General features: G+C 40.3%; 1 protein-coding gene across 10 annotated transcripts in view; it reads right to left on the reverse strand.

Annotated features, from left to right (window-relative positions):
- Smg6 (SMG6 nonsense mediated mRNA decay factor) overlaps nt 1-23367 on the reverse strand; it is a 239868-nt gene that overhangs the window by 166492 nt on the left and 50009 nt on the right. For 8 of the 10 annotated variants that reach the window (XR_002386908.2, XR_002386909.2, XR_002386910.2 and 5 more), the window contains 2 exons: nt 18790-18851; nt 10935-11080 (listed from right to left, as the gene is read on the reverse strand). Coding sequence is in view for 7 of the 10 variants with exons in the window: in XM_004857170.4 (XP_004857227.1) it covers nt 10935-11080; nt 18790-18851 (208 nt within the window). In the remaining 3 variants the exon portion in view is untranslated. Of the gene's footprint in view, nt 1-10934; nt 11081-11564; nt 12145-18789; nt 18852-23367 lie in introns of those variants that run through there. The other 2 variants (XM_021238096.2, XM_087191965.1) reach the window with 2 other exon arrangements.

Here is a 23367-nt window from a genome sequence, read left to right on the forward strand (position 1 = left end):
TTGCATTGTTCTTCTTTGAATGGTTTAAATTTTTTGTATGTGTGTCTGTTTGATAATAAAGTTATTTTAAAAATTTTTTTAAAAGGGGGATGTGGGGCTGTAGGCAGGAGTAGAGTGCTTGCCGAGCATGTGCAAGGCCCTGGGTTCAATCCCTACAACCACAAAAACAAACAAACCTTCACTAAATAAATTCTAAGGAATATATTTCAGGCAAAAAAAAAAAAAAAAAAGAAAGAAAGAAAATGATCACACAAATAGCCTAAAATGCAAAAATAAATGTAATAGTAAATTACAAGTGAATCTACATAATCCCTTACTTTCAATATATTTAAAATAAAAATAAAAACAATAAGCTTCTCTCATACAATTTAAAAGGAAAAAAGAAACTGGGCATGGTGCCTCATGTCTGCAATCTCAACATTTGGGAGGCTGAGGCAGGGGGATTGCCAAAAGTTTGAATCCAGCCTGGCCTACATAGTTTAATTTAAAGGCAGCATAAACTACACAGCAAGACCCTGTATCAAAAAAACATGAATGAATGCAAACAAAATTCATATACATGGCAACAGCAGCATATAAACCAGGAAGTAAATGATTTTAAGTATTCTATGGTGCTTCTGTCATTTAGGAGAGTGAAAATGGTGATTAACTTTTGACTTTTGGCAAGATAAGTAGGCACACTGTATTTCCTAGGGCAGTGGTGGCAAACCTATGACACGTGTGTCTCAGTGGGTTGCTTGTAACATTGAAAGCTCTAAAATGTTTACCATCGCTGTCCTAGGGTAACCACTAAAAGAAAAGGAAGCTGGGGGATAGGAGGAACATATGGAATGGAAAACAATGCATCCAAAAGAAGGTAAGAAGGCCTGGGGACATAGCTCAGTGATACAGCCCTTGCCTAGCATGTATAAAGCCCTAGGTTTGTTTAATCCTTAGAGCCACAGAAAAAACAAAAGAAGGAAAGAAAGGAGAAAAAAGAAAAGAGTACAGGCAGGGAATGGGAAAGAGTCGGAAGAAAGTATTTTCAAAAAAGGGGTTTCTTGGGCCAGAGATTTAGCTCAGTGGAGCCTCACAAGGTCCTGAGTTTGAACCCCGGAACTGGGGGAAAAAAAAGAAAAAAAGGGAGGGGGCCTTATATCCAGATTCCATGAAGAATAATAAAGATGGGCTGAGGATTTAGCTCAGTGGTTCTGCCGCCCGCCTCACAAGTGCCCCCCACAAGTGCAAGGACCTGAGTTCAATCCCCAGCACCAAAAACAACAACAACAACAACAACAACAACAACAACAAGACAAGAAAGCTGGGTATGGTGGTGTATACCTGTAATCCTGGCACTTGGGAGGCTGAGGCAGGAGGATCACTGCAAGTTCAAGGCCAGCCTGGACTACATAGTGAATTCAAAACAAGCCTGATCCCCATAGCACCACCCTGTCTCAAAAAGCCAGTAAATGAATGAATGAATGACGAGATTTAAACACTTATCAAGAAGCATAAATACACAATAGTACAAATACATGAAATCAGCACATGAAGTCACTCATCACCCTTAGTCATCAGCGAAACAACCAAAATGAAATAGCACTGCACATCTACTAAAACAGCTAAAATAAAAAACAACTGACAATATCAAATGTTGGCAAGGATGTAAATAAACTAGAACCCTTACATTGCTGGCAGGAATGTAAAATGGCCCACTCATTTTGGAAAAAGTTCAGCGCTTTCTTATAAAGTTAAACATACACTTATCATATGACCCAGCAAACCTCTCCTAGGTATTTATACTGTAGAAGAGAAACAAAAACATGTCTACAAAAAGACAAATAAATGTTCATAGAGGCTTTATTCATAGTAGCCAAAATCTAGCAACAACCCTACCTGGATAAACAAAACTGCAGCATCTCCATACTACATAGTACTACTCAGTAATACAAAAGAATGAAAAATACTGACACATAAAACACAAATAATCTCAGAAACATTATGCTGAGCAAGTCAGATATGAAAGAGGATATGCTGTATGATTCCAGCGATATGAAGCTCTAGAAAAGGAAGGTTTAATGTCATAACAGAAAGCAGTAATAGTTGCCTAGCCTAGGGTGGAGATCAACTGGGATGGGTTCAATAAGAACTTTCTGGGAGCTGGGTGTGGTAGTGCATGCCTATGGTCCCAGCACTGTTGTGGTCCAGGCTAAGGCAGGCAGATTGCGGAGAGTTTGAAGCCAGCCTAGGCTATACAGTGAGCTCAAGCCCAGCCTGAACTGCATTGTGAGATACTGTCTCCAAAAAAAAAAAAAAAAAAATTTCTGGGAGGATGGAAATGGTCCATATCTTGATTGCGATGATTAGTTAATTGAATACATAAATTCATCAAACTGACTGAAATCCATGCTTAAAATGGGTATAATTTCTTCTGTATAAACTTCTCCTCAATATAATTAATTTTTGAAAAATTGGATGGTATTATGGCTTGTTTCTGGATGTCCCCTCAAAGCCTCATGTAGTCATAGGTGGGGCATTATGGAGACGGCTGGATCTAAGGTATGTGATGCTGGGATTAAGAGTGTGATACTATAGGCCGGGGATTTAGCTCAGTGGTTTCGCTGCCTGCTACGCAAGCACAAAGGCCCGAGTTCGATCCCAGGTACCAAAAAAAAAGTGTGATACTAAAAAAAAAAAAAAAAAAAAGGGAGTGATACTGTGATTAAGGGTACATATTACTAACTTAGTCCACTGATTGGTTTAGCATAGTTCAGGGTGTGGATAATGGGAAGGCCCACCCTGGTGTGGGGTGCACCACCCAAAAGGCAGGTAGCCTGGAAGGGATAAAAGGGAAAAGTGGGCTTGCTGCTCCCTGCCTCCTGCCTGGTCTGCCACACTGTGAACTGTTTCTCCTCTGCAATGTCCCTCTGCCATGCCACTGTGCCTTGGAGCCAGCTGACTATGGACTGAAACTTCTACAAACTGTGAGATGAAATACAGCTTTCCTCCTTTAACTTGTGTTGGGTATTTTGTCTCAGCAAAAAAAACTAAGAAAGACAGATTTGTATACATAAATCTAAATATACCAATATGTAATTACAACGACTGTCAATGGATTCAATGTTCATAATAGCACTAAAGAAAAAATAACCTAAGTGTCCATCAGAAAAGAATGGAGGCTGGTGTGGTGGTACATACTTGTAATCCCAGCACCCGGAAAGCTGAGGCAGGAGGACTGCTGAGAGTTTGAGGCCAGCCTGGGCTACACATTGAATTCAAAACCACCCTGAACTACATAACAAGATCTTGTCTCAAAACAAAAATCAAAAACAAAAGAATCGATAAACTGATAAATTAAAATGTAATATTATTGGAGTGAAAATGAACTATTACTACACAGATTAATATGTATGAACTTACAAATATGAGATAAAACCAAATAAACCAAAGAGAAAAGAATTTAAGTAGTATGATTAGTATGATTGCATTTATACGAAAGCAAAACTATGTTTTGTTTAGAGAACATACTTAGGTGATAACATTATAAAGAAAAGAAATGAATTACAAAGGCCAGATGATAGTTACCTGATGTGGAGAAAAATGAAGCAGCTTAAGATATGATGAGATGAAGGACACAGGGATCACCTTAAGTACCGACAATATTTTATTTCTTAATCTGGGTGGTAAGGACATACATATATGTTATCCTCTTTCATGTTTTATACTCTCATTCTCTTTTCTGTATGAATGATCTGTTCACCTCCCTTGCCCCAGGCCAAAAAAAAAAAAGAAAAAAAAAGCATAGTCTCTTCTCTGAATGGTATGTAAAAAGCTTCATTTTAAAAGCAAGAGTGATAGTAGAAATGATGATTAAAATAAGAAATAATGTCCCTAAAAATGCCCCCACCCCCTTTTGAGAAACTACAAGTCCAAAATCATGAGAAAGACTAAACACTTCTTTTACCAACTGGCCATGAACAATGCTTTCTATTACAAGAGAAGATCTTCCTACCACTCATGACAACAGTAAATATGAAACACACACAGCCTTAATCCACCCAAACCATATCCTTCTGCCAGTTTAGGACCCGTGACACCCTAAGTCTCAAACCACTTGGAAGAATTCTGACCCTCAAACTCTCTCACTTCAGTCTCAGATCTGACTCACTGAACACTCAAAGACTAGCAGATTATCTGGACTGGGAAGAAAACAACTCCATGCATCATCTATGTATCTCGGGAAGTTTTTCATTTTATGTCTCCTGATAGAAAAGGCTGGACACTTGAGACCTAGGCATAATATATTCACTGTGAAACCTTACTTAAGTAACTTAACCTTCCTGATACATTTCTTCTGATTTCTTTTCTTTGCATCAAATAAGATAAAAAATATCTATTCAACCTAAGAAGACTGACAGGAGAATTAAATTAAAACATGTATGCAGGGACATGTATTCAGTAACTAATAAAGTGTCATCATGTATTAGTAGTCACTGCTGCTTTCATCACTACTGGTCACATGCTCTAAAAAACACAATTCTTTTCCTTATATATTCAACCTGTAGTACATATCTGGCCTGGGGCCTATGTCCATGCTCCCATTCTCTGCTCCAAGATACACATTTAATTTTAGTCCTCAGGGAAAATTTCTTTTAAAAGTATGGAAAAAAATGAGCTCAAGTCCTGCTCCCATATTTCCCCCCAAAAGTGTTTTTCTAGTCAAGCATGGTAGTGTATACCTGTAACACCAGCACTTGGGAGGCTGAGGCAGGAGGAGCGCCATGAGTTGGAAGCCAGCCTGGGATACATAGTGAGTTCAAAACTAGCCTGAACTACATAGGGAGACCCTGTCTCAAAAAAAAAAAACAAAACTGTTTCTCCTTCAGAATAAATCCATACTGGAGGGCTGAGGATGTAGCTCAGTGGTAGAGTGCCTGCCTAGCAAGCATGAGGCTCTGGGTTCAATCCCCAGTACAACAACGACAAAAAAGAATAAATCATAAATCCAAACTGGAGGGGGAAAAAAATCAAATTGAGAAGGAATAAAATGGCAATAGAAATAAAATATATAACTCACAATAACCACTGGGTACCTAACAACTAACTATGGACACCAAACCATATTACTGTCTTTGTTGTTTTCTTTTTTGGAGAGAGTTTCACTATGTAGTCCAGGCTACATGGAGATCCTCTTGCCTCAGGATTGCTAGGATTATGGGCATGCACCACCATGCCCAGCTTACATTGTTATCTTGGGAGAAAACGAAAGCCATTTCTTCAACCAGTATAATAAGGGGCTTAATAGAACTGGTATGACTAAATTTTCTCATAGCTTTTCATGTTTCCCCTTTTGCAGATTCATTCTAAAAACAAGAATGATGCTAGAACTCAGAGCTGGGAAGACAGGTAGGACCCTTGACACACTTCTTTCACTCTTTTCTTCCATGCAACTATAGCTAGATCATAGGCATACTGCGAAGGGAAAAAGTTTGTGCTAGCAGCTTGTGGACAGCCCTGTCTCCCCAACAGGGATAGAGGACAAAACTTAGGGACAGAGCCGTTTCTGGCCTGCCTGCCTCCAAAAGTCTAATCTATTCTGATCTTTAAATCTATTTCGCACAAAATTTGTTGGCCAAGCCAGCACTCTCTCTACTAATTTTCTCTAACCTGACGAGTCTTGAAAATGAAAGTCAAGTAGCACTGACTCATGGATCCTTGTGAAGAAAGAGTCCAAGGGCTTCTTCTAATAGAGACACAGAAGCAGAAATGAGAAAGAATGGCTGCTATCAAGAAATCAACCAATAACAAATGCTGGCAGGACTGTGGGGAAAGAGGAACCCTGCTCCACTGCTGGTGGGAGTGCAGACTGATGCAACCACTGTGGAAATCAGTATGGAGATACCTCACAAAACTAGGATTAGAGGTCCCATTTGTCCCAGCTAGTCCCCTGCTGGATATCTTCCTCAAAGAATTAAAAGAATCATACCACAGTGATATATGTGCACCCTTGGTTACAGCAGCACGGTTTGTAATAGCTAAAGCTTGGAAACAGCCCAAATGCCTATCAATTGGTGACTGGATAAAGAAGATGTGGGTTTTTTTTAATAAAATGGAGTACTACTCAGCCATAAAGAACAAGAAACTAGAGACATTTATAGCTAAATGGATGCACCTTGAGACCATACTCTTAAGTGAAATAAATAGGACACACATGGGTAAATACTGAATAGTTTCTCTGGTGTGAGAAACTGAAAGTGTAAATGAGGATCAAAATGTATAATAGATAATGTGAAATAGGAAGAAAAGGTCCGAAGGGGAAGTGGAAGGAGAAGTGGAGGGGTTGGGGAAAGGAAAGAAGGGAAACAAAAAAATATGAGAAAAGGAAAAAAATGGAAACAAAGTCTTTGTAAATAGGGAGGGGTGGAGGTGTGGAAGGGAGGGCAGGGGAATGTGGAAAAAATAAGAACCAAGATATATCATGTAAAGGTACAAATTCCCAATGATGAATGTCATCATATTGTATACCTAAAATGTACCAATAAACTTAATGAATTAAAAAATAAAAGGAAAAGAAATGAGAGGGAAAGTTTACACAGTTAAACTTAAGCCTAACTCCTTACAAAAGGTGGATTTCCTGTACAACTGTTACAACAAGGAGAGGATTAGGGACATCATACATTCTGCTTGGGTCAGAGAGACAGAAGCAAATAATTGCAAAGGAGCTAACTGCTCTTCTCTAAGGTCTCCAAGGTTCGCCATATGCTAGAAGACAAATTCTGGTTGTAAACCAAACTTCTCAGCTACAGATAACTTCGTATGTAACAATGGCACAAAGAAGATTTAAAGCTCTACCAGTACCACTGGACATCTATAGCTCTCTACCTCTCCAGAGATACACATGTGGCACATCCTCAAACTTTTGTAATTTAGGATTACCAATAACACAAAGGAAGTATAAATGATCACGAAAAGAAAGCCAGTCTACTGGCTTCAATACTTCAATTCTCACCCCTCACAGCAAACAACACCAACAGCACACACCAGAAATGTCTCTTGGGTGCCCTCTTGTTGCTACCAGGGCTTTTCTACAAGGCTGAAATGGAGGCATGCTCTACAAACTAGTAGAGAAAAAAAAAGAGAGGAGGCCAGGGCACAGAAAAGGGAAGTTATTCCAGTGGTGGCGAATGAGTAACATCCAATGATTTAGAGGAAGTATAATCCAATAATACAGTAAAGTAAAACAGTGTGTGCCTGAGATGGTTTTGATTCCAAAAATTATAAAACATATTTTTTAAAAAGAGAGAGCAAGAGGAGGAGGGGAGGGAAGGGGAAGATTGAAGCAAATTGGGCACAGATGGGGGATGCAATGGGGTTTCAGTGATGCCCTACTACAAATGTTGCTTCAATTATTCTTTGAGAAACTAGAGTTTTATTTCCTTAAATTACAGAATTTTTTAAAAAATTAAAATTCTTGGAGTGCTTGTGGTTTAGATCAACAAACAGTTCACCCTCCAGCATCACATCAGCCAATTGGATGGCTATTGAAGTGTTAAATACTCAAGCACACGGAGAAGGCCCTTTCTCCCTTCAGACTTAAAATGTTGTACAGAGATTATCAAAGGTGACATCACTCTGGGAACCACCTATCTCACCAGTGTTGGACACAGGCCAGGCAAGGAACACACTGCTTAACAAAGCGGCCCTCCCAGAGCCGTGGCCTTCTTCATCCATGCATTCAACAAATACTTATCAGTGCCTAATAAACACCAGCACTATGCCAAAGCCCCCAAACATCCCTTTATCCTGTCCCTGAAATGTATTGGTTCCCAACCACTTCAGTGTAGAGTATTAGGATTTTAGACTTGTAGTTCCACTGAAGTAGGATTCTGCATAGGACCCATATAAGAAATACAGGTCTCTCCACCAACAATCCTGAATCTCTGAGTTTTAAGACCACTGATGAAACCTGCAAGCTTAATTGGCCAAATCATATGACATAACTTATTTTCCTCTATGTGTGGGAATGGGAGTGAATCTGATCTCACAATCTCTGCCTCCATAATATTTTCTCTCCCTACCATTTAAGCTTTTCCCTCTCTTTTCCCTTCTGCAGCAACCATAGCTTTTAGACAGCCCTGTGTCCATAAGAAAAGCTTTTCTGAAAAGTAATCACACTGAAATGTTAGTAGCAATATAATTTCTATCCTAGACTACTGATATTGTGAAAGATTGCAGTTACACAAGGGTAGCATCTAACACACAAAAAAACGAATGATTCTGAGTATCAGCAAAGGACATTCTTTTTAAGTAAGGAATTCTCTTTTGCACTCCAAATTATATTCCTGACCCCCAGCAATGAGAAGACTCAGGCACAGACTGAGGATCTAGACTGCCATGTGAGCTGCAAGATCACCTCTGTTTCAGGCTGGAATGCTCTCCTTCACAGATTCCAGGAACTGACATATGCAAACACCCACCCAGAAGGACACGTACAAGAAGGAATAGAAAGAAAAATGATGGCCCAGATGTTCTGTAACTTTCAGTGACTGCCAAATGACCATAGGCCCCAAGCACTCAGGAGGGCCAGGCAGCATCAGGCCTTACTTCCTGGTTTCAGACGGCCAGGGACCTGTGGCTGGGTGGCGACTTTGACAGCATGCATACTGGCCCAGAGGGAAATCTTTAGAAGGGCACAGGCTGATGAGATTTGGGGGCTGAACACACAGGGCTGATTTATCACTTCCTTACTCATAAAAATGTGATTCAAACTGCTGCTGATTAGTGAAGGATTTAAATCTTTACCCTTTCCCCAACCCCCTTCCCTTTCCACCCCCAGCACAGATGCTCCTACTCAGCCACAACACCCCCTTCTTGCCACTGTCCGTGCAAGCACAGCACAGGGGCCCAGAGAAGATGACTCATGTGCTGGGAAATGGAAAAGTGCATCTTCCCACCAACCAGCCCTGCTGAGTGCTCCGCTCACCCCTCTCCCAATGGCAGCCCACACAGTGGGGTCTGGACAGCCGCCTCAGCTGCACACCAGGTACTTGGCAGCATGTCCACAGAGCTCTGTGTCCTAGTTGAGTGTTATATCCTGTGGCCTGGGCTGTTTTTCTCTGAAAAACCCTTGGAGCCTCTGACCACCTCAGCTTGGGCTCCTTTTGCCTCATGGAGGTGAGTCAGGGAAAGGCCAGAAACAAGGGCAGGCTTTTACACGTCAAATGAAGGAACTACTTATTTCCTTCTTTGTCTATACTCACCTTCCTCCTTCTACCCCTATTTTCTTAAATTCACTTAACAACAGCTACAAGAAAAGGACTCACTGGTGGCCTATGAAAAACCCCAGGTATTCCTTTCCACGGAGAAGTGGCTGAAAACAGATGCTTCACAGGCAAGGGCTACAGGCCCTTTATAGTCACACCCACAGAGGCTGCAGGTCATCTAACGCTGAACAATACCTCAGGAGAGGCAGCAGCTCTGTGACAGGCAGCTCACTAAACTCAGTAGGCTGTTTTAGTAGAAGGGAAGAAAATGAATAGGAGGGCACCTAGGATGTCCCATTTCCAGAGTTCACTGAGCTTCCTTCTTGGTAGCAGAATCTCCCTCCTCTTTGGACCTCACCAGGGCAGCATTTTACAAACAGTATTTCCCCCTTCCTAGAAACCAGTGCTGCCCTTCATGTTTCTTTACTGCTGATTAAACAAAGAGCCATCTCAAGAATAAGAAGCCAAGTTCAAAAAGGCTACTAAGCCTCTGCAGCTTGCCTTCAGCTGGAAATTATAAACGCTGTAGCAGGCAGCCTGAGAGGAGAAAGTCCTCCCAGTGTCAGATTCGACTAAAACACAAGCTGCCTAGCCAAAGCCCTGGCCAAGTCCCAAGAGGAGCCTTGTTTCCAGGGAAAGTGTGGCACCTTGCTCATCAGGGTAGGAATTCCCCACCACCAGCAAGTTGAGCATAACATCCCAATACAAATGCAAAGAGAAATAAATCAGCTTCAGGGTGAGAGACAGCCCTGAGAAAAGGCGCCACAAGAGAGCTAGTGGCACTCTGTCCAGAAATACCAGATCTGCTTTGCAACAGGTTCTCCATGAGGTAGTTCCTACTTCCTAGCATCTCAGATAATAACCTTCTAGCCCTGAGACCAAATACTCTCTGCCAATCCTCTGAAATGACTCCTTGGCAGCGTGGATCAAATGCTTTAAAGAAATAAAAAATAATGTCACCCCCATACTACACATTCCCATTAAGTCAAACCACATCATCCTTACCTAACTGGGGTTGGAGGAAGAGAAGAAATTTTGGTAACGTGGATCTGGTTGGTCATTAGAATATTTAAAAACCCTGCCAATCTGTCCTTCCCTCCTCCACTCCCCCACTTCCACAAAAAAAACCCCAAAGATTGTTCAGAAAAGCATTTCAGAATGCATATCAGTACACTAGCCAAATTCTAGGCCTGGTGGTTTTTGTGCTTCCAGATTTGAATCACCAAAGCTCATCAATTCTCTGTTCTTACTCTCTGGCAGGCTCCCACAAGGGATATCCCATAGGGAACTGGACTTTTCCATATTGAACAAACAGGGTACATGAGTCCAGAAACAGCTATTCCCAATCCTTGCCAAGCGTATGGTCTCTGCAATGAAACATTTCAGCAATGCCTCTCCCTTGGGAGAGGCTCTGGGTCTGTAGCCTCCAAGAGGCCTTGCTGCTGCCTTAGCATGGCCAGATGTGCAACAGCATCTCCTGGTCTGCAAATTAAGCTCCATATCCATGATTCCTTCCTTCCATATCACACAAGCATTAGAGAGTCTTACTGATTTCAGAGAGTAAACTAAAGCTCTGAAAGGCAATGGTGGGGAGGGCAGCATGTATATATCTGGAGTTAGGGATGGTGATAAAGAAGCGGAGGAAAGAAACTAGGTTGACCTGTCTAGATGAAGTAACTGAACATTCCTTACCTTTCAACTGGGAATTATGTATGGCGAACATGTTGATAGTCATAAGCTGCAGCATACGGGTACTTCCAATAGGAGATGGGCTATGTTGCAGCAACACCTGGAACTCCTTGAGGACCTTCTCAGCCACTGAAGGGAATGTCTCCATCCTGCATATACAAGGAGCCCATCAGTGAGGCACATCCCCAAGAGCACTTGGAGAGTCACCCCCCTACATACACAACCCCTAGAGTAGACAACTAATGCACAGGACTTTTTCTTGCTACTTTCACAAACCATTCTGGTATCCTGCAATTCTGAACAGACTTAAGAAAAAGGAATAAAGTGTTCAGTGTTCAGAGATGGAAACAACTCAATTCTTGGGTAAACTGCTATGAGTTATTATGCCTTGGTATGCTATTTCCTAACCCCTGGCAAACTGAATTCAAGCTGACAAAAAAGTTTCTCTCAGAAACAATCAGTTTTTCTAAGTAGTGAACAAACTTTAAGTTCTAACACCTAACCTCTGCAATGAAAGTTATACTTTATAAAAGAGAGTCCCATAAAGCTAAAGATTCTTTACACATGATTTACTTCAAGAAACCAGACATTGTTTTCCTGTTGTCTCCTGAGATACCACACTGATTGCCCTACCTAAGGATCCCAAGGTTCCCTTTGAAAAACCCTGAAGACCTAGGGCCCTGATGATCTGTTTCAGCCTTTTCTGTGTTGCTGTCCTCCTCCCTCTCATAAGCCTCTGCTCATCAGGGTCTGTATGTTTTCAGGCCAGTGGAAATATAATGCCCTGGCCAACTGCCACTCCCAATACAGGAAGAGCCTGTAATGTAGGGAGGCAGAAATCCAGCCAGTGACCTAGGGCTCCTAAGGAGAGGTCATTCAAATCACTGCTTGCCAAATGTGGCCACTGGATCCTAAACAGTGGTGCATGCCTGGAGCTCCTTTGGCAACAGGAACAAACCACAGCTCAAGTCCTCTGAAGAAAAAAAAAAAAGCAAACTCAAACTTGGTGCTAGAGAGAGAAACCAGGCACATAGGCCTTATGGCCACACTGAACAATTCATGGTCAGCAAAGTATCTTTATCTGCCCACCCCAACCAAACTGCTTGTGGTGCTCTGAGGGGTGGGTGGGGAACAGCTCTAGGCTGGATTAATAAATAGCTTCTGGAAAGCCACAGAGAAGGGAATCCTTCTCAAAAGACACAAAACAGTTTCAAGTCCTAGAGAAAGGTGCTATTAGTTTCACCCCAATTTTGGCCCTTTCCCCATTGAGTAATACCCTCCCCTCAAATAAGAAAACCCTAGAGCTTTCTGGAATCTTGGTTATCTTCATTCCTGCCCTTGGATGGCAACTCCTCTTGCTGACCCTTTGGTGCCCCAAAGTCATGCCACAGATATGGGTCAATTACAGTTTACATTCCAGCTCCCTTCTCTGCTGAGCTGTCCTCATTTTCATTGGCACAAAACATGCCATGCATTTGCTTTTTTCCTCCACATGCCATTTCAAGTGCCCCTCTCTGAAACAAAACTAAACAAACCCTTTTTCCCTCTAAAAAGTTTCGGAGCCACTAAAACTTTTGGTAGATTTGGAATGGCAGAGAGGGATATGTTTGGGGCTGGACTGGATCCATTTTTCCCCATGGGCTATAACAAAGGTTTCATTTTAAATCCTGACACTGTGCAGCACTCTTTCTGGTCGGAGGTGGGGAGGGGGACTAGCACTTCTCATTACGAGAAAAGCAGAGTTCACTCTGCTTGAAAAGCAGCCACACCGGGGAAGTTTCAGAGCCATGTGTCTCCGTGTTGAAAGGCAGTTGAGAGCCAGCACAGAACGACAGGACAGAGAGTCACATGAGACAGTCTTGCTTCGAAGCTGTGTCTGGGGAAGCCTCTTCTCTGGGATTGGAATTGAAACCAACCTATTAATGCTCCCTGGATCAGACTAAAGTCTCACAGGACCACATGTCTAATGCATACCTTTTTTTTTTTGGTACTGGGGATCGAACTCGGGACATTGTGCTTGTAAGGCAGGTGGCAGAACCAGAGCTAAATCCCAGGCCCTAATGCATACCTTTTTTAAAAAATAGTTTTTAAAAACCCTCCCTTCACCTTTCGACTAGTACAATATGATAAAAACAAAAGATAAAAAAAATCAAACGTATGGGCTGGGGATTTAGCTCAGTGGTTCCAGCTCCTGCCTCGCAAGCTCGAGGTCCTGAGTTCAATCCCCAGTACCAAAAAAAAAAAAATCAAACATATAAGGATACAGGTTAGAGTAACTTTATATGCAAGACATAAGAGAAGATGGATCCACCCAAAAGGAATCAGCTTTGCTAAGCAATGACTGAGGGAAGCATACACAAGTCTCCTCTTCAGGGCTCCATAACGCGGCTTCTGCTTCCCAGATTTGTAACCAAAATCCTGTCTGATTTTGGCTTCAAACTACCTGTAAGTAGTTTTGTGTCTTTCTCTTTCAGAAAAAAATCTTTGTCACACCCCATACTACAGAAAGAAAGGTGTACAGAAATTGAGGATATGATGGTATAAAACTTATGTTTAGAAAAAAACACAAAATAAAATGATGTGTTTTTACCAACAAATACCTAAGTATGCAAAGGCATTTAAGAGGTCCTGAAGAATATATAACCTGATGTCTAGTGTTAACCACCTTGGGGTACACAGGAGTTGGGGCAGAGCTGAAAGAAATTTTAATCTTATCTGTAATGTTATATTTTTATAAGGATTTTTTTTGATTATTGCTTATGTAATAATTATAAAATTCAAGCCAAGAAGAATGAGAAACTGTAGCAGCAACAGTAGCAGCAATAGAGGAAAGAAGAGGAAAAACAGATATTCGTGATAATAAAAACTTAAAAGCAACCTAAAATGTCCAACAATAGATTATTAAGGTAGCATATTCACACACTGGGGACTGTTCATATATCTAAAAATTTACACCAAATTTTTTTTTATACACCAAATGTTAAAGGTGGATAGTTCTCTCTGGGTAATGAGAACATCAGTAAATTTTTATTTCTTCTGTCTCTATGTTTTCTGAATATTTTATAATAAGCACTATATAATACAAAAAACGATTTCCCCCACAATGAGTACTTACTTTTGTATTTTAAAACATTTGTTAATTTTTAAAATAAATCAAGACATAGAAACATTATATTTTTATTCGATCCCTGGTACACCCCGCCCCCGAAAAAATACTATATTTTTTAAAATTCAAAGTCCAAAATAAATATATCAGTTTTTGAATTTCAAGAGACTTGAAGCTGTGCAAATTGCATGACCAGGCAAAAGCAAGTAAAAACTAAAACAGTAACTTTAACCAAGGCAATAATCAGAAGCAAAATTATTCCAACTGTCACAAATCAATAGTCTGCAAGCTGCCAGGTTCTCAACCCTCTCAGTGAAAGCCAAGCGCAGGTCTGGCTCTGCTTTCACCAGGAAAGCATCCATCAGGGATCACCCAGCACTCCTGACCATCTCCTCTTCCCGAGTCCAAGAGGACTCCATCCGTATTAAAAACCTCAAAAGATTCGATCACTATCAGGATATGCACTCACTCACTAACTTGAGTGGCTGCCTTGTGAAGTGATCTCTAGAGACACCTTGTCTCATCTAAATGGCAGTTTCAAGAAATCAATCTTTCAGACAACACTGAGACCCAGACTCGAGAATGACTCAGATCATGACTAACAGGGCAGGACCCAACTCCTCAGATGGTGAGGAACGAAGTTAGGCTATATAACATTTCTGCACAAAACAATCAGCTTACTAACTTTACTCAATTTTTTAAAAACTGAGAAAGATAAGATCAATCCAGGAGCTAAATAAAACAAAAAATTAAGCCATGTGACAAGGTGGAAATGAGAAAAAAACATAAGACCTAAAATGCATCTCAGAGATCATCTATTAGACCACTGATAAAGAAACTGAAGCCCACAGAAGCTCTGACTTGTTTACTCTTGACATCTTGTAACTAGTAAGTAGTGAAAAACTCTTTCTGGCACTTGATCTTCTTAAAGCCCTGAACCCCTTGTCTGCTGATGCTAAGAGTAAACAGAAGTCTTGCATGCAGTAGGCATTCAAGTATATATTCACTGATGCAGCCTGGAACACCAGGCACAGAGACCAAGACTTGGAGGAATAGCTACAGGACTTTTCTCAAAAGGCAGGGGGGTAGGGCTGGGGATTTAGCTCAGTGGTTCCGCTGCTTGCTCTGCAAGCATAAGGCCCCGAGTTTGATCCCCGGTACCAATCAATCAATCAATCAATAAATAGCAGGGGGGAAAGTGATGTGGCTTCAGCTGCTCCCCATTACAATCTCCTCAGTCTTAATTTGTTTTCAACGCCTCCCACATTTCACATCTTCTTGGTAATTAGGCAACAGGCCATGATGTTGTGTGTGGCTTGGGCTCACTGCTTTTCTAGTCTTACGGACTTATATAATTTTTTCTTTTTTTTTTTTAAACAATAGAAATGTTACTGCTGTTTCTGCCTTCCTGAATAAATTTGGGCTCAATTTTCTTTTCCTCCAAGACAGCATAAGACGAAAACACATCCAGGAGTTAAAGTATGCCTAGAATTGATATATTTTCCTCTCTGAAAACTAGCATAACATCTTTAATAAAAGTAAAAATGTTCTGGCTTTGTATTTTTGACAACAGAATACATTATATATATAAATGAAAGAGATCCTGAAAAATAATCTGGATTAAATAAACCACTCCAGATAAGTGAGATAATCTATTTTTTTAAGGCCTCCAGAGAAGGAAATTCCCAAACATCTATTCTCTACAAAATTTTCTTATACCTAACCTACATCTCTCCAGCTGCACCTATTTCTCTTACTGTTATCCCACAAAAACAAAGACTATCTGAGGCCAGGGATTTAGCTCAGGGGTTTCGCTGCCTGCTGCGCAAGCGCAAGGACCTGAGTTCAATCCCCGGTACCAAAAAAAAAAAACAAAAAGCAAAGACTATCTGGCTATGACTCCTTTATATTTAAATAGAGGGCACCCTATAACTATCTCTAATTTTTTTTTTTAACCTTAGTGGGCTTTTGTTTTTGACAGTGTTGGGGATTGAACCCAGGGGCTCAAACATGCTAAGCAAGCATTCTGCCACTGAACTACACCTGTACTCAGAAGGGTTTTTTTTTTTAAGATTAATTTTTCCTTCCTTCCAGATCTCATTTTCTAGCTTTTTAATTATTATTGTGGTTTTTTTCTCAAATGTCTTCCAAAATACATGTGTTTAAATGATAATTTTTAAAGGGAGGAAATAAAAGTTTAATTAACAAAACCTGATAAAAACGTATTCTAGCTGGACATGGTGGCACACACCTATAATCCCAGCACTTCAGAGGCTAAGGCAGGAAGATCACTGCAAGTTCAAGGCCAGCCTGGATTACACAGACCAGTGGTGGTAAACCTATGGCACCAAGCTGCAGTGGGCTGTTATCATTGAAAGCTCTAAAAGACAGGTTTGCTATCACTGACATATTGTCTCAAAAAAATCCCCTAATAAATAAATAAACAAATTCTAAATATTCTTAAAACCTGAAACAAGATTTGTAGTTTTTCAGTCCCAAAAGTCTCTAACAGAGCAACAAACAGCAAAAACAGTAGTTCTGAATGAGAGGCAAACTTGGCCCCCATGGAACATCTGGCATACTTGGAGACATTTTTAGTTATCACAACTTGAGGGGTGAAGTGTGCTAACTTGTAGTGGAAAGAAGCCAAATGGTGCTAAATCCTACAATGCAGAGGACAACTCCCTCAACACAGAATTACCCAGCTCAGGACTGGTAGAATAGCTCAGTGGTGGAGTGTTTGCCTAGATGCACAAAGTCCTAAGTTCATCCCCAGCACTAAAAAAGAAAAAAAAATTACCCAGCTCAACAGTACGGAAGTGGAGAAAATGTGACTTAGATCAACTTGGTATAGGAAAATATAAAGAACAAACATAAGAAAAGGGAAAAAGGAGCAAAACTATTCAGTAAAAAAATAATAAGAGAGCCGGGGATTTAGCTCAGTGGTTTCGCCGCCTGCTGTGCAGGCGCAAGGACCCAAGTTCAATCCCCGGTACCGAAAAAAAAAAAAGAGAGAAGAAGTAAAAAATGAAAACTAAAAAAGATAAAGATAAGGAGTGAGACTACCATCAACTATTATTTTAAGTTCAGTAAAATAGTATTTCCTGCTGTGATGTATTACTTTAAATACAATCTTACAGACATCAATTTCATCTTACCCACTTCATAACTGCAGCTTTTCATTACTCACTAGTGATCAGTTTGGCTCTGGCATAACTTACTAGAATACCAGGTCCTTCTCTCTGGTCTTTCACAATCCATTTCTTATAATAATTCACATATTCTATTCATACAACAAATGTTAAATGAGCACCTACTATATATGCCAGGCACTCAAAATATAACAGTGTGATGCAAAAACTCCAGCCACAGTGGAGCTTACATTGATAGAGGAGGTAGAAGTGGGGATGTGGGAGCTATTAATGCATCTAGTTTATTTTCCCTAAGTGAGTTATTTAAAACTTATTTCTACTGATAGACATTCATCTTTGGGTACTTTTCCAATTTTCCCAAGTCATTTCAAGATCAAAACTACCCTTTGGGCCAGGGATTTAGCTCAGTGGCACCGCGCCTATCTCGCAAGCACAAAGTCCTGAGTTTAATCCCCCGTACTGGGGGAAAAAAACCCAAACAACTACCCTTGCAATGGCATTACCATCATTCCTGCTCAGGCTGGTGCCAAATGAATACATAAGTATACTTTCTAGTTCACCATCCATGGGACAGTGTTTCTTCAAGTAGGTCAAAGCTTTTCAACTTTTCAAAAGACTAAAGTACAAAAGTATGTGGAAACTGACATAGCTTCTGTTCCCACTAGGAAAACTTTCTACAGCATTACAGACAAACTCAGAGTGTTATGACAGAAAGTGAAAGGGAAGCACTGACAATAACTGGAGGGTTACTGGAGGTTTATAATACAAAACAAATCACCTCAAAGGACAGCTCACAGTAAAACTCCAGTTCAGAAAATATTAAAATCCAGAAGATCTCTCTGGGAACACTGCTACCTCCTTCTCTCTTCACTGTTCTGAACCCAGGGAAGGCCTACACAAAGAGATGCTCAGCATACATCTGCTTTGTGAAGGTATGAAGTCAGGATGTATTTATGAGTTTTACACTGTGAGAAAGAACTCTGATCCAAAGGGATACTCAAACCTCAATCTCTTTCCAGGGTCTTATGAAATAAAGTAATAGGGTTCTGCACACATTATTTTCCCTGAGATTTGTATGTAAATCCATGGTGGATGGTAAAACCATAGAACAGTCTTGGTATTTACTAAGATTAGCAACATGATATAGGAAACTGAGCACAAAAGGAAGGGGTATAGGCCAGAAGAACATGGAGGAAAGAAAATGTTCCTCTTGTCTTAGAGGGAAAATCAGTTTTTCCCCAAGGAGGACCCCTGGCAGCTGTACCCAGCGATGTAGCATGACTGCTTTTAGGAGCACATTAGGGGCTGAGGCAGAAGGCAGAGGAAAGAGAGAGCTAGAGAAACTAGGGGAGGGGCTGAGAAAAGACAACCCTTAAAGGAAGAGCAGGTATCCAGTAAAGTTAGAGAAAGAAGAGACAGAGAGTAGTATTTTCTAAACTTCATGAACATAGTAGAAGAGAAAGAAGGGAAGAAAAGGTGGAGGCCTTTAAGAATTCACACCCTGTGCCCTCAGTTACAAACACAGTCTAGTTGCTAACAATATTAAATTCCAAAATGACTTGTAATGTAGGAAAATAAAGTAAACATCCTGCACACTTACCCAATCCGGGTAAACAGCTTCCCATGGGCATGGAGAAAACTGAGGATGAACCTTTTGTTCAGCTGCATGGGAAAAAGGGAGAGGAGAAAACAATTAAACTTTCCCCAGTTTCCTGTGTTACTGAACAGAGTCCCTAGTGACATAATAACCTGGCCAGGGCCTACAGGGTAGGCACTGGGGATGGGAACCAAAAAGACATGCCCAAACTCTCGTACAGACCCAGGGCACATGCCCAACAGCTGCTCGTCAGCTGAGCCAGGGTGATAGCAGGCTCAGTGAGTGGGCAGCACCCTCTGCTGGTAGTGGCGCCTGTGTACAAGGAACAAAGCAGTGAACAGGAAGTATGAATATAAGGGAAGATGGCTGCATCTCTCTGGGGTCTATAAGCCACTGTGGCTCCATAATGATGGAAATGAAATTCTGACAGAAGCGGGGATAATAGTGATTTTGGAGAAATCCTGACTTTATGTATTTTTTTTTTTACCTACCCAGGACAGCAGGACTCTTCTTTGATAACCAAAGATAAGGTAACCCATTGCTAATTAGCTCATCAAATTGTACTTCATAAGCTTTCAAAACTGAAATTCAAATTCTAGGTTTGCAGCTGAAAATTCAAGTTGTCTACAGAGATCAGACATAAAGGAGGCTGGTAGGAACAGTAGCAACCTATTACTACTACACTCTAATTCTAGCCAAATCTTCTACAGAGGTCCAAATTGGAAACAAATCTGGGTTTTTATGTGAAATTCTTTGGCTTTTAAATATTGGTTACTAATGAAAAAAATTAAACATTCAGCAAGCCAAAAATACATGTGTAAGATAGCATCTTTAATAAATTGTGCTGGAAAAACTGGCTATCCACATGGAGAAGACTGAATCTAGACCCATATCTCTCACCATGTACTAAAATAAAATCAAAATGGATCATAGATGTTAAACAGAACAGTTAATTTGCTAGAAGATAAACTAGGTAAAACTCTTGAAGTCTTAGGTGTAGGTAAGGACTTTCTGAATAGAACCCCAATTGCACAAGAGATAACATCAAGAATCAACAAATAGGATATCAAATTAAAAAGCTTCTGCAAAACAAAAAAACCACAACAGAGTGAAAAGACAGCCTACAGAGTGGGAAATTTTTTTTGCCAGTTATTCCTCAGAGAGAGAACTAATATCTAGACTATATAAAGAACTCAAGGGGCTGGGGATTTAGCTCAGTGGTTCTGGCGCCTGCCTCAAAAGCACAAGGTCCCAAGTTTGATCCCTGGTACCAAAAAAAACCCAACTGAAAGACTCCCTAAACCGAAAGACTCAATAAAAAAGTGAGAAACTGAAATGAACAGATTCTTCTCAGAAGTACAAATGGCTAATAAATATATGAACATCGCTGGTCATCAGAGAAATACAAATTAAAACAACACCCAATTCTATCTTATTCCAGAAAGAATGGCTATCATCAAGAAATCAAATACAGTAATAACAAATTCTGCAGAGGCTGCAAGGAAAAAGGAACACTTCTACATTATTGGTAAGAATGTAAACTAGTACAATCACTATGGAAATCTGTAGAGTGATTCTCAAAAAACTGAAAAACTAGAAATTCCATTTGATCCAGCTACTCCCTTTCTAGGTATATTTCCAAAACAGTTAAAAACATCAAATTACAGTGAGACATGCATACCCATATTTTTTAGCAACACAATTCATAACAGCTAAATCTTGGAAGCAGCCTGTACCTATGTCCATCACCAGATGAAAGGTACTTATATACAAGGGAGTACTACTTTGCCATGAAGAATAAACTAGAGGGATTCTTAAGTAAATGGATGCACCTTCAGATCATAATGTTAAGTGAAATAAATCAGACACACAAACTTACATATTACATAGTTTCTCTTATATGAGAAACCCAAAATATAAAGAGCAGAACAAAAGATGGAGGCCGGGAGTGGTAGTGCATATTCTCACATCACGAGTAACTTCAACATCATTGATATAAAACTTCAGTCTATTTTTTTCCTTAACTGAATTACATTACAATAATTGGCAATACTGGATCCAAACACTGATTGATGTAGTTAAAAAGATCAGGACACTTCATTGAAGATAACCTGTCTTTAAAGTTAGGTTAAAAAAAAAATTACGTGAATCAGGGTCAGGGAATTGGGTTCCATTTACAGAAGGGAAATGTGAGGAACAACTAGAAAATAAATTGTCAGTGGTCAAACTGATGTTAGTGGTAAAACCTGAGCTAGAATGTAGGTCTCTGGGTCTACTTGTAGAGGAAGACAGTGTGAGGCAGGGACCTTCCCACCAAACCAATTTCTGTTTAAATTCCATCGCTGACATCTACCTGCTGTGGAATCTCAGGCAACTGGCCTTACCTCCTTGAGCCCTACAAGCCTGTATGGTATTGGGTTACTGCAATGATTACATGAGACAATCATCATGTTAAGCATGCCTGACTTTACTAAAACAACCCACTCAATTGTTTCCTTAACACTCTCTCCTAATGAACAATAAAGTAAATGGTCAAATGTTAACAATTGGAGAACCTGAGAGAAGGACAAGTGAGAGTTCTTTGTATTACTGTTACAGCGGATCCTTGACTTACGAACAAAGAATACAGGGCCAGGGATGCAGCTCAGTGGCACTGCACCTGCCTGGCAAGCACAAGGTCCTGAGTTCGATCCCTAGTACCACAAAAAAATAGAGAAAGAGGACTTTGGTAGGAACAGAATGATACTAATCTATCTCATTCAAGTTCAATACCAACCCCTAAGATTGTGTGAAAAATAAATATTTTATACAAGCCCTGGAAATTATTCCTTGAGCTGGGCATGGTGGTGCAAGCCTGTAATTCCAGCATTTGGGAGGCAGAGATAAGAGGATCACCATGAGTTCTAGGCCATGGGATAAATAGTGAGTTCAAGGCCAGCTTAAACTACATAGAAAGACCCTGTCTCAACAAACAAAAACACTTCCTTGAAATTGCAAAAAAGTGTTTTGTGAACCTTGGAGCAAGAAAGAAGAAAAAAGCTGCAGTGGCAACAATATAAGAGGATATTCTGAAATATGCCCAATTTTAATTCCTAAATAGTTGTTCCTGCTCTGACACAGTTGCAGAAAACCAAACTTCTGAAAAGTGAATCATTCTAAGGACATTAAGAATGCTCAGTATTAAAAGAATTCCAAAGTGCATTTTTAAAGTTTTTTTTTGGCAGGGAGAGGGGTATAGGAAGTATACTAGGGCCTTCAATTCAATTCCCAGTACTGCAAAACAAATAAACAAGGGATTCTATTCTATTAATTAAGAGATAACATACATGGAAACCAAATTTCAAGAGTACCTGTTAATAAAATGTCCTAGACTTTCAGAACAGTCAACTAAAGCCCATTTCTCAAGCTTTTTGAAAGCCTGAGATCACAGAGTATCAGAGGATGGGGGTATACTGGTAATGCTGCCCACTCATCACCCTCATGTAAGACAAGGTCCCTCATGGCAAAAATATAAACAAATAAAATTCTATCTTGCCAGGTCCCCATTTATGTTTCCAAATGTTAAGACAAGGCCCTAACAACTATGAAGGTGCCAGGAAGCACTGATTCCCTCACTATCACAATCCCTTCGAAAAGGTCTTTGGGGTATGTCTGATTTAAGAACATGATAAAGAAAGGGAAGAAGGAGGGCCAGGGATTTAGCTCAGTGGCACAGCCCCTGCCTCATAAGTGCAAGGTCCTGAGTTTAATCCCTGGTATCAAAAAAAAAAGGGAAGAAGAGGGTCTTGGCACACAAAATGTGGAAATTCTGTAATACAACAAGTAATCATTTAGAAAGATAAAAGTTATAGGGCCAGGGATTTTGCTCAGTGGTTCCGGCGCCTGCCTCGCAAACACAAGGTCTCGAGTTCAATCCCCAGTACCAAAAGAAGAAAAAGTTTATTTAGTATTTTCAGCACTCCTCTTTCTAGGATGAGCAGATGAGCAGATGAGCAGAGAAGCATGACTTAAACACCTTACAGGAAGACAGAGCAACTTAAAATCAATAGTCATATCCCTCCCATGTACCAAAGAGCTACACCAACACTGAGATACAACCAGGATGGTAATTATTCTTCATTCGTACTTTCTTTACCCCTGAACTGCCCTGAGCAAAACAACAGCTCAACTAGCTATAATTAAGTACAAGTTCCATACAGGGGTGCCCCATTTAGATGGCTAGATCTGAGCCATGTGCATTTAAGTGTAAAACGTATCTTTTAAAAGTACTTAGATGTAGTCTTAATACTTGAAACAATGCCTCTTATCCTTGTACTGCAGTTTAATGCTACCTAAGCAGTTTAACACTACCTAAGTAAAGTCTTATACAGTATTAGAACAATTCACCTGCTATTACTTCATTATCTCTTCTAGTTAGAACAGCAGACTGAAGGGAAATTGGGCTAAATGTCAAATCAGCAGTCAACTTCAGAAAACCCAGCCGCAAGCACAGGGACAAGAATACCGAGCTTAAAGTACCTAGCTAGATCTTGAGGGAAATCTTTACCAAGGTATAAAAAAAAGGAGCTGGGGGTCAGGGAT

This window comes from Heterocephalus glaber, unplaced genomic scaffold, assembly GCF_053883595.1.
Source record: "Heterocephalus glaber isolate CG9 unplaced genomic scaffold, H.glaber_assembly_v1.0 deba00001564, whole genome shotgun sequence".
Lineage (NCBI taxonomy): Eukaryota > Metazoa > Chordata > Mammalia > Rodentia > Bathyergidae > Heterocephalus > Heterocephalus glaber.